General features: G+C 36.5%; 1 protein-coding gene across 1 annotated transcript; it reads right to left on the minus strand.

Moving 5' to 3' along the window:
* Nucleotides 1–11637, minus strand: LOC133307942 (probable inactive purple acid phosphatase 16). Its single transcript, XM_061508516.1, has 5 exons — nucleotides 11346–11637; nucleotides 8699–8923; nucleotides 3389–3665; nucleotides 2989–3157; nucleotides 1–1645 (listed from the first exon to the last, which is right to left on the minus strand). Exons 1-5 carry the CDS (start codon nucleotides 11635–11637, stop codon nucleotides 1436–1438), a joined length of 1173 nt encoding a protein of 390 aa, XP_061364500.1. The 3' UTR covers nucleotides 1–1435.
* Between the last annotated feature and the right edge of the window lie 1427 nt (nucleotides 11638–13064).

Consider the following 13064-nt stretch of genomic DNA (forward strand, 5'->3'; position numbering starts at 1 on the left):
CGACATTCTTAAATAGTTGTTTTATTTGTTGGTTTTGTATTTGAGCGATCCTACAGTAAATAGGTGTTTGGAAAGTTAGCTGAGGGCATTTTCCCATGAACATCCAAGAACTTGGTCCAAATTCCTGAGTCTAGCCGAGTATCACTACAAAACATCCTTTCATTCATCCACGGGGATAACACCATACTAGGTAATGTTGGCAAGACACCTCCCAACCTTTTGGGATATTGCTTGGGCAGATTGTTCAATGAAGCTGTTGACACCACTCTGACAGAACGTACCTCTCTCATGAGCACGTCAAAAGATAAGTTATTCAAAGCACAAAAACCATGAAGGCAAAAGCAGATAAGAAAAGAAGGGATTGGCACTTTATCGTCGGAGATATGGTCTTCCGGCATCCACAACCATATCAACAGATCTCTGTCGCTCGTAGATCTTCTCAAAGATTGGCTTTACGCTTCTATGGTCCCCTTGAGGTGGAGGAACGCATTGGGTTTGTGGCGTACCATTTGAAGCTTCCCACTACAGCTCGCATTCAACCGGTCTTCCACGTCTCTTTATTACGCCCGTTCCGGCAAGGACAACTCTTCAAGGTGCATCCTTTGCCTTCTGGCACCTCGGAAGATCCTTTGTTGCACACTCCTCGTGCGATTTTGGGAGAACGACAGATATGGCGAAAAGGGGAACTGATACCCCAAGTATTAATCCAATGGACAAGTCTGGCACCGAAATACTCTACCTGGGAAGATAAAGTTACGATCTTGCCGATCGGAATCGAGGGAGCATATATGGAACAAGGAGACATATTAGCCAGCACCAGGGGTACTACAGTGGTGAATAACACAAGAAAGAAAAATGACCGAAGGGAAATACAGCCGACAAGAACAACACGGTGGTAATGGGAGCTAACCAGTCACGTGACGGTGGAGAGGGCATAACTCAGAGCCTAGATGTTTCTAAACCATCACATACCTCAATTGACTCGAAGCTTCCCAAGCACGTTCCTCAAAGCCAAGTTTCAACGGCTGCGATAAACATCGTAGTGTCGGCAAAATCAGAGCCGTTCAGTCCTTTTGATACTACAAAGCTGTCATCCATTGACCCTATGCAATCTAAGGTCCCAATTTGGATCTTCACAGTGACTCTAGGGCCAACTCTTTATTTTCTCTTTTTTCTGTTTTTACAATAGAACTGTGAGGAAGCTTGACAGAATACAATAAAATATTGGTCAGACAAGCAAGAAAAAAGGTTGAAGACTTATTGTACATTCACACTGATAAAATGTATATTAATAATGAATTTTTAAAAGAAAAGTACATGGCCAATAGTTGAATATCTACATCCCCACATATATGTTACCTTTATACTTGAAGATAATCACAATGAATGCATTTACAAATTTACTAGCTACACTTTTTATATATGTAATGACTTGTTAACTCAACGCAACTTCACTGTGCTTTTGGCCATCCTCCATCCTTATCCAAGATCGAAGAGAAAAGGGCTTCTGAGTTATCTCTAAAATTCGAGCTCCTCTAGGCCAAGTTCCATAGCCACCATAGCCAGTGTGCCTAGCATAACATAACCATAGTTTCTTGTATGGGCAGCACCAGTCCAATCCATGGTTGTGTCCAACAAATATTCCCTGCGGTTATGTGAAGCAAAACAGCTCAAAATAGGATCACACTTGCGTGTCCATCAAAGCAAATGAATATATATTATCATTCAATGTTATATTTTTAGAAGATTTGAGTACTCAGATGGCGAAAATTGAAAATCTCAATGGACAGTTTGATTTTGCAACATGCATGCAACAATTAAAATTATGTTGGGGATTCACGTATGAATGATAAAGTCTTGTATCAAGAAAGAAGGAGTTAAGTATGGAATATATAAGTGAAAGAATCCATAAACCTAATTCCTTAGGCGATGTTTGATAGAGGAGAACTTTTTTTGTTCAAGGGAATATGCTGGGAAACTAAATTTCTCATTAATGTTACCAAAAAACTGTTTGGTTGGCAAAATATTCCCAGAAATATTGGCTCAAGTTTTCTGATTCTATGTTCGGTTGATTGTCAATGATTCTGAGAAATGTGGGTAGATTTTACAAAAACTAACATTTGATGAATATTTGAAAAAAAATTCTGATATGTCACAAAAGGATCAAAACCCAATAAAGGCATCCTATAAATTATGTAAAACTTTCCAACCAGGTGAGAGTCCAAGAATATCATCCACCTGGTGGTATTATTTCATGGGATTCTTATTTACAATTTTATTTGCAGGACTCTCATTTTCCCAAAATAATTTTAAAAATCCTGGTACCAAACGGCACCTTAAAGTTTTGGTCTGAGATGTCGTGTGTAAATCAGTTGTTGCGGCAGATTGCCGCTTAGTCCATTGATGATAGTTGTCCCCTACCATTGACTCTCCCTGAGTATTTGGAGATGATGATTATGTTTGGGTTTTTAGGCTACCTCTAACCATTAGTGTGGAACCAAGACTTAAACTAGAATGAAAATGGACAATGTGGCAATAAACATGCGCTAATTAACAAAATCAAGTGCAGTTTCTCATATTAAGGTATGATTAAATGGTACAACAAATATTATTATAAATTTATAAAAAAACAACCTAAGCAAAGCTTTCCAAACTTATTGGCGAACATCCACATCTAAAATAAAGTAAAACAAAAATTAAATGCAAGATAAATACAATATGTCTGGATAAAATACTTTCATATTTTCTTCCAAAAACCTTCTCATTCCTCAAACAATTTCCCAATAAACATATTTATACCCAAAAAGATTTTTTTTTGACAAACAAGTACTGTTCTTGTCAACCATGGAAATAAAAATCTTACTCATCTAGCAAACACATTTGGTGGTTCAAAATCCAACGACTGTGTCCTTGTGGGTTTGATTTTTGTTTTGTGGATAATTTTAAGAAAATATTTATACAAATATAGCATGCAGGCTTTGACCTTACCTTGACAGAAGTTCTGTTCACAAGAAGATCCATTATACCCGTTTCAGCCTCTTGAGGAGCAACACTTTCCTTGTTGATTGAACCCACGCAAGGCTTTTGTATGCTAATCTTTGGAGCCACCACCTCATAGGCCTTACTTGGAATATGCCAGAAAATAATCTCTGGAACACTGTCACACAATATGTTTTGTTTGGATTATGCAAGAAGGAAGGGAAGAAAATAAGACAATGCTATGAATTCTTTTTCAACATAATTTAATTACTTAATATACTTAATTGAATAGCACACATAAGAAATGAACAAAGTTGTTTATCCAATATAAATGTATTTTTTATTTACTACAGGATGCATTTAGCTTTAAAGCAAAAGAACTTTTGATTTTAATGCTTTCTCATTCTACCTTGAGTCAGCGTTAATTTCTTCAGCTTTGTGCAGAAACCATTTTGCCTGGCTATCAGATATGACTTCAGGATAGGAACCACCACCAGAATCAAGAAAGTAAAGGAAAGCCACCGGTGATTGTGGATCATCAGGGGATGAAACTTGAAGGACATAGTTGGATACACTTGGCCAAAGATTTCTAGGACCATAGCTAGAATACGATGATGCATTGTTCTTGATATCATTTTTCATGAGCTCCAGTCGTCCTGTTCCTTTGAAGCTACATTCTTCTTCTCCTGAAATTTATCAAATATGCCTTTTACTAAAGATATTTCAAACATTTAATCTTATGAGAAGAGTATGGCAGATTACCAAGTACCTAATATTCTAAAACTTCCAAGTAATGGATAATGAAGCCAAAAATATAGTCAGCAAATGCAAGATAAAAGTACCATTTTGAAAAGAACTATAAATACAACAATAAAGGCGAAATAAAAATGCCATTTCACTGTGTAAGTTTTCTAACTCATGACCATTTGCTCATTTGGTTTGACACTTGCTTCTTCATAAATCTCTCCCAACTTCTGTTCCCACCGAGCTCAACTACCTCTACTGTAATTGTCCTCAGAGTATAGATAACTCTGTGTCTGTGCACGCGTGCGTGATTTTTCAATTGACTAGCAATTCTGACACGAAATAAGACCATTTTAGTTCTGCTAATCCATTTGTTTGACTATCTGTAAAGAATTTTGGGATACACCACCTCAAAAGCTAGCTTAAAGGGTGGGAGTGTCCAAGGCCTTATAAACTGCATATTAGTTGCACATACAACCAATGTGGGACTATATATCTCAACACGCCCCCTCACACGAGAGCCCATTGGTCTTGAAGAGTGGACAATGCAACAAGCCCAGCCTACCTGTGCTAAGAAACGCCAAAAGAGAAAGTGGGGGGCGGCGAGGCTCTGATACCATATAAAGAACCTTGGGATACACCACCCCAAAAGCTAGCTCAAAGGATGGGAGTGCCCGAGACCTTATAAACTCCACATTAGTTGCACATACAACCAATGTGGGACTATATATCTCAACACGTCCCCTCACACAAGAGTCCATTAGGCTTGAAGAGTGGACAATGCAACAGGCCCAGCCTACCTGTGCTAAGAAACGCAACAAGAGAAAGTGGGGGACGGCGAGGCTCTGATACCATGTAAAGAACCTTAAGATACACCACCCCAAAAGCTAGCTCAAAGGGTGGGAGTTCCCATGGCCTTATAAACTCCACATTAGTTGCTCATACAACCAATGTGAGACTATATATCTCAACACGCCCCCTCACACAAGAGCCCATTGGGCTTGAAGAGTGGATGATGCAACAGGCCCAACCCACCTGTGCTAAGAAATTCCACAAGAGAAAGTGGGGGGCGGCGAGGTTTGAACCCGGGACACGAGTTTCAATTTTATAAAATGGTTGAAACCCAATTTGGTAAAAAAATCAAGAGACTAAGGACAGATAATGGTACTGAATATGTTAATCAAAGTTTTTCCCAATTTATACGAAATAACGGTATGATTCATGAACTTACTTGTGCTGACACCCCTCAACAGAATGGGGTTGCTGAAAGAAAAAATCGTCACCTTCTTGAAGTGGCTCGTGCATTAATGTTTCAGTCACATGTACCCAAATACTATTAGGGAGATGCTATTCTTACTGCAGCATTCTTGATCAACTGTTTACCCACTCGGGTACTTGACCATGTAAGTCCTATTCACTCTATCACTTCTTTTTTTCCTTATAATCCAACTATGAGTCTTCCTCCACGGGTGTTTGGGTGTGTTGCTTTTGTTCATGTTCATAAACATCATCGCAGTAAGTTGGACCCTAGGGCTATTAAATGTGTCTTCCTTGGTTATGTTCCTGATAAGAAGGGGTACAAGTGCTATCACCCTGGTAGTCGAATTTTTTTTTGTTTCTATGGATGTTACATTTCAGGAATCTGAGTCCTTTATCCAAGGTCCTCATCTTCAGGGGGAGAATAATTCACCAGAAAACTCATCACCTTCCTTCTTTGAGTCTGAATCTCCAGTGTCTACTCTTTTACTAGTGTCAGTGTCACCTCCTCTTGTTCCTGTGCCTTCCATGTCTGATCCTCCTGTGAGTGATCCTCCTGTGATTGATCCTCCTGTAGTGATTGATCCTCCTGTGACTGATACATCAAGTACACCAGAGATACGGAAGATTGTGACACCTGAATTGGTATATCAAAGAAGGAAACAGCCTACATTGCCTCAACAGCAACCTCAATCGTCTGAACCACTGGTAAGTCCTGAATCTCATATTTCTGATCATGATGTTAATACTTCTGATGACTTACCCATTACTACTGCTTCTGATGATTTACCCATTACTCTAAGAAAAGGAAAAAGATCTTGTTCCAAGAAATCTTGTTCTTCCTGTCCCTCTTGTACTCAATACCCTATCTCCCATTTTGTTTCCTCTGCTAATCTTTATGTGCAGCACAAAAGCTTTGTTTCAGCACTAGATTCTGTTTCAAACCCAAAATCAGTACATGAAGCCTTGAAAGATGGGAATTGGGCTCAAGCCATGCAAGAGGAGATGAATGCGTTGGAGAAAAATAAAACATGGGAGGTTATTGATAGACCTAACGGAAAGAAAGCAGTGGGGTGCAGATGGGTTCATGCCCTGAAATATAATTCTGATGGAACTCTTGAAAGATACTGTAACATCCCGGGCGCTGACGAGGGCGGGGAGTGATCGTCGGTGCGCAAGGGCATGTACAAGGAGCGGCTCCTGGCAGGCTTCTAGGGAGGGGGTACATGAATGAATCGAATCAACACCCGAAAGAGAGGGATTCCAGAGACTGTGCTGGTATGGGACGGTACAGTTGGGAATGACTTATAAGAATTAATTGGTACTACCTATACTAACAAGATGCATCTACTTTTCGTAGCCTGGATCGAAAGAACTCCACAGTTAAGCGTGCTTGACTTGGAGCAATTCAAGGATGGGTGACCTCTTGGGAAGTTTTCTCGGGAAGTGTGCGAGTGAGGACAAAGCACACTGAAAAGTCTCGTGTTAGTGTGTGGGGACAGTCGTTGATCCTTGCAAGTTGCCAGACGTTACAAGTGGTATCAGAGCAGGGCCTCTCATCCAGTACGGTGTGGTTCGAGGACGAACCAGGCGGAAGCTGGTGGGCATGTAACATCCCAGGCGCTGGCGATGTCGGGGAGTGATCGCCGGTGCGCAAGGGCACGGACAAGGAGCGGCTCCTGACAGGCTTCTAGGAACGGGGGTACATGAATGAATCGAATCAACACCCGAAAGAGAGGGATTCCAGAGACTGTGCTGGTATGAGACGGTACAGTTGAGAATGACTTATAAGAATTAATTGGTACTACCTATACTAACAAGATGCATCTACTTTTCGGTAGCCCGGATCAGAAGAACTCCACGGTTAAGCGTGCTTGACTTGGAGCAATTCAGGGATGGGTGACCTCCTGGGAAGTTTTCCCGGAAAGTGTACGAGTGAGGACAAAGCACGCTGAAGAGTCTCGTGTTAGTGTGTGGAGACAGTCGTTGATCCTTGCAAGTTGCCAGGCGTTACAGATACAAGGCTCGATTAGTCGCCAAAGGTTACACTCAAATCTATGGCATTGATTATGAAGAAATCTTTGCTCCAATTGCAAAGATGAATACAGTGAGAGTCTTGTTATCTCTTGCTGCCCATTACAATTGGGATATAAATCAATTTGATGTGAAAAATGCTTTCCTCAATGGTGAGTTAGAAGAAGAAGTCTACATGGAAATCCCGCCTGGTTTTGATTCTGTGAAGGGAGAAAATAAAGTTTGTAAATTAAAAAAGGCCTTGTATGGATTGAAGCAGTCACCTCGTGCCTGGTTTGGAAGGTTTACTAAGGTTATGATGGCCTTAGGATACAGACAGAGTCAAAGAGATCACACTCTTTTCTTCAAGCACTCGCAAAATGGGAAGCTTACTGTGCTCCTTGTATATGTTGATGATATTATTATCACAGGTGATGATTTTGTGGAGAGACAGATTTTGCAAACACGGCTTGCCTCTGAGTTTGAAGTCAAAGACCTTGGGAAACTGAGATATTTCCTAGGGATAGAAGTAGCTCATTCAAGTAAAGGAATTTTTATCAGCCAGAGAAAATATGTTCTTGATCTTCTCAAAGAAGCAGGAAAGCTCGAGTGTAAACCCTCTAATACTCCTATTGAGCAGAATCACAAGATAGGCTATGAAGAGGAGAGTCCTCCAGTTGATAAAAGACAATATCAACGGCTAGTTGGAAAATTGATATATCTGGCTCATACTAGACCAGACCTAGCTTATGCTGTTAGTGTTGTCAGTCAGTTTATGCACGATCCAAAGGAGAAACACATGCAGGTAGTAGAGAGAATTCTTCAGTATCTTAAAGCTACTCCTGGTAAAGGATTGTTATTCCGACGTGATGGCAATCTCTCTTTAGAAGTCTACACTGATGCTGATTATGCTGGATCCGTGACTGACCGTCGATCTACCACTTGTTATTGCATGTTTCTTTGCGGTAACTTAGTGACATGGAGAAGTAAGAAACAAGATGTGGTTGCCAGGTCAAGTGCAGAAGCTGAATTTCGAGCTATGACTCAAGACATTTGTGAGTTACTGTAGCTGAAGATTGTACTTGATGATCTCAAAATAAAATGTGAGGGACCTATAAAGCTGCTATGTGACAATAAGTCCGCTATTTGTGTAGTTCATAATCCGGTTCAACATGATCGGACTAAACATATTGAGGTCGACCGCCATTTCATCAAAGAGAAACTTGATAGCGGGTTGATTACCACTCCATACATTTCCACTGGGCGTCAATTAGCTGATCTATTGATAAAAGGACTTCCTTCAGACAGATTTCAAGAACTTACTAGCAAGCTGAGAATGATAAATATCTATTCCTCAGCTTGAGGGGGAGTGTTGTAAATATTAGGACTTTTATTATTATTAGTATTTGTTGTATTGGGCCAAGCCCATTAGGTCAAGAATTAAGCTTTTTAGTCTCTATAAATAGAGACCTCTTTCTATCAGATTAACACACAATTATAATAATATTTTTCTAATTACCTTTTTCAAGTCTATCACTTGCTACCGAGTCAGTAATCTGCTATAAAGGCTTTGTTTCATGACAAAGAATATTTATAACATCATCTATGCTTAGTTTCTTTGACTAAAGTTTCTACTCTGATCCGAACATATATGTAACCACATAGCAATAATCATAACCTTATCTATTACTACATTACTTAGTACCTGAATATGAATTTCCGGATTGAGGGCAGCGAATTTGAGGAATTCCAGGTGCAGAGAACCACTCCAATGGCCATTCAAATGGAGCATCATCATGGTTTCCAAATACACTGGCCCAAGGTATGCTCCTATTTCTTGCTGGAGAGGTTGCCTGATCCCAATACAAGCTTGCATTTGCAATCATCATATTGTTAGCCGTAATGACATCACCAAGATATACTACAAAATCTGCATACAGTTAACTTCATTAGTATTCAGCATTCGTGAAATTTGAATAACACTACAACAAAAGAAAAATGATTTACAAAAATAGGGGGATATATGTAATTTAATTTAAATATAACTTTGTACAGTGTTTCATAATACACTCTTTATAAACCCCTTTCTACAGTGTCATCAACATTTATGATGTTTTATAGCACTTGCGACTCAGACAATATTTACCAATTATCCAATTCAGCCGTATCTCGCATTCAACACTAACTAACTTCTCTCAGTAATCTAATATGATTCAGGTAGTTTAGAACCACTTTCATTTGGGAGAAATATACACACAAGAGGAGGAATCAATTTACACCCATGTAAACCAAAAACACTCTTACACCATTTAATAATTCTTTGTCGGGTAGTTTTATCCCAAAGTCTAATGTTAGATTGAAAGTTACTATCATGTAGATCATATTTATAAAATATTACATTGAATATAAAATTATGTGTATATATATATATATATAGGGGCAGATTATATTTACAAACTTTTTTGTTTATAAACTCTTACAAACTACACTATATTTTTCCGGGAGAATACAAACTTTTACAAACTACACTATGTTCTCCCAGGAGAACATAATATAATTTGTAAAAAAATTCAAAAAAATTTGTAAACAGATCATGTCTCATATATATATATATATATATATATATATATATATATATATATATTCTAGACCTATATTAAACTGGATAAAGGGTCCAATCCAATAACAGCATCAAGAGGCCTAACAATAAAGAATTAAGAAGTAAGAAAGCATATGTATCCCGTGTAAACGCAATACCACAGAGACAAGGTTCCAGCTATGGCTACACATAAATACATTATAGCTCACTAACATGAATCCCACAAACGAAATAGGTTGGCAAAGCTGCTCAATCCACCAACCAGAGTAAATGCTGCCATACTAAGGCAGCATAAGCAAAACATGTCGCCACTGTATAAAAAAAGTTCAAAATCTAGGTATGATCATCTTACTTAAGCTCGTTCATTCAAATACCCCCAATCTGTCCCACACAAGCAAATCTCTCCAACACCAGTACAATCATCCCGCAAAATCATCCCGCATCACATCTCACCAGATCTCGTTGCAGTCTCTCTTCTAGCACCACTTGGACCAAACTCAACCATGTATTATTAGTCCCATTTACTCTATCACTGGTTTACATTGGTATAAGTCAAAACTACTCTTACACCATTAAATAATTTTTATTGGAAAATTTTATTTCAAAATCTATCCTTAGATTGAAAGTTCCTATCATATTTATAAAATATTACATTAATCCAATATAATTTAGTACTTCATTAGTATTCATCAAGTTTAACGTAATATAGATTTTTAAAATATTTAAAAATAAGAACCATTTAATTATATTATTATTATTTAATTTTTACAAAACTTAACACAAAAGTGAGACTAATATATAATTACAAATCACATTTTGATAGATAAAAAACACTATTGAATGACATAAAAACTCTAAGTCTTACACTAATGTAATTAAAATAAAATATATGAATAAGAATTATGGTTCAATGGTGGGATACATCCTAATAATATAAATAGGAGCATATTATTCTTACACAAGTTCATACACTCATTTTTGGTTATTAATTCACTTACATCCGATGGTTCTTATAACTAAAAATTAGAGCAGTTAGATAAAAGTGATATTAACGGCCAAAATTGAGAGCATGACTCAGTGGCGGATCCAGAAAATTTTATTTATGTATGCACTTTTAGTGGCGTTGAATTTTTTTTAATTTTTTTAAATGCATTATAAAACAAAAAAAAATAAAAAAATTCAACTTAACATAAAAAAATAATAATCAAAAATCAACTTTATACTTAAAAGGTGTCTGACTAGACATTGCCAACAACACACTAGCCAACAATCAAATGTACACTCCTTACTTTTTCATATGTTAACACTAATTTTAACTTTGGCATATTTTACATTATGAATTGTTCAAATCACCTCTTAATCCTTAGCCAAAAAAAAAATTTCTCCCAATAATTTGTGTCACCAAGTGCCCACACTTGCATTAGTGTGGGTCCGCTACTGGCGAGACTTTATACTAATTCTATACGTGAAAAGTGTATATCATTTTAAAGGACATAAAATTGTGTTATTTTAAGTGAGAGAAAAAGATAAATCATGATAGAGAGGATGGAGGGAAAAAATTTTAAAAATATGGGTCACTTCTTTGTGAGAGTGAAAAGATATAAAGTGTATCATTTAATCGCCATTCTATATATATATATATACTTTTGGGTAATTAGTATAGAGTGACAAGTTAAGCAGTGGGTTAAGACTTAACATGGATAGGTAAATAATCAATAAATACTATTTAACGTTCGCTCTCCCTCCTCCTAACCTGGAGTTTCATTGTCGAACACCGTATTCATGACCTTGATAGAGTTTATATCTTGAACTGGGCCCCAGTCTGTCCACGCGTTCTCTCCAAAATGCAGGTCAGCAAACATGGCAATCTTGAACGGTGCACCCGCCCGCATCGGAACCTGCCTCTCCGCAGCAGCGCCTGCTAATTTGAATCGTATGGTTGATGATACCCGGCCATGATGATGTGATGACGATCCGACGGTGGAGAACAGAGAGAGAAACAGTAGGGGCAAAAACGTCTTCCACTGCCTTCCATAAGTTTCCATTTTTGAAAGAGGATGAAACAGACCAGACTCGACGAAAATATTTCAAAGGATAGAAAGGAGTGGGTGCATTAATATTAATTTATCATTGCATTTTTTGAATTATATATTTGCAGGTGAGGTTGGTGACAATATTGGAGTTTGGAGAAGTGTGAAATGATAGAAACACCCTCACCAGTTGTGATTACTTGCACACTTGTAAAGTTGTGATTAATTTATTGGTTTTGAAGTTTTTTAGTTAGGAATTCGTTGAGCAGCCGCAATCTTAAATTATTAGTCATCATAGCAATTCTCTATAATTTTATAAGTAAAGATCTTTTTGATCTTTAACAAAAAAAAATATCGTCCCCACTTTAGTCCTTTACAAAAATAAATTAGTCAGTTACTTCCTAACAAATTTAAGGTGGACCCATTTTAGTCCTTTTGAGAGACTAATATGAGTATTTATTGAATTTGTGAGGGACCACAATTTCAACTAAATGAGTCCACTTTGAATTTGTTAGGGACTAACTGATTAATTTATTTTTGTAAAGGACTAAAGTGGGGACTGTATTTTTTTAGTAAGGACTAAAAATAATATTTACTCTAATTTTATACTTTTATGGTAGACACGAAACATTTTATTTTTAAAAAAAATTTATTTACAAATTTTTTGTTTATAAATTATACTAACACATTCCAGTACATAATATATTTTGTAAAAATATTATTTTGTAATGATATAAATTATACTCTTAATCTTAATTATAAATATTATTTATATTTAATAACTCTGATTTATTACATATTTATGTCCTTAGATGTAAGTAAAAGTAATTTTTTTGAGCCATTTGAGCTGTTAAATTTGAAATAAAATGTGCATAACTTTTTTATATCACTTTATTTATTATAACAGTGACTCATATAATTTCAACAACATAGATATATTTTTTTAAGCTCAAAATTTATTTTGATCTATCTTTTATGACTGATATAAGTTTTAAGTTTTTCTAAATAAATTTTTGTAGTGATAAATTTTTCTAATTGAAAAATATGGCTCTCGTTGACCTATCGTCTAGTTACTAATAAAAATTAGGGATGTTGTTAACTATTTAGCTACTTAGCGTAAGATTTTATTGAGTTGATATCTCGACGAATTCGTGTCTTTAATTTATTTAAATATAAATAACTTAAATATAAAATAATGTATTTAAATACAAGAAAATAATGTCATAAATAAATTAAAGTCGTTAAAAATTTTATTAAGAAACTTTACACGATATGTATTATATTACACATACAAATCATTAGTCATGTTACTAACTTATATTAATAGAACTACAAAATTGAACAGCGAAAAGACAGATAGACCTGAATTTTTTCAATTAAAAATATTAAATAATTTAATTGATAAAATAAATTGTTGAAAAACTAAAATCAAATATTAACTA

The sequence above is a fragment of the Gastrolobium bilobum genome, unplaced genomic scaffold, assembly GCF_033153095.1.
Source record: "Gastrolobium bilobum isolate Gb01-03AN ecotype WA unplaced genomic scaffold, APGP_CSIRO_Gbil_v1 utg3757, whole genome shotgun sequence".
Taxonomy (NCBI): Eukaryota; Viridiplantae; Streptophyta; class Magnoliopsida; order Fabales; family Fabaceae; genus Gastrolobium; species Gastrolobium bilobum.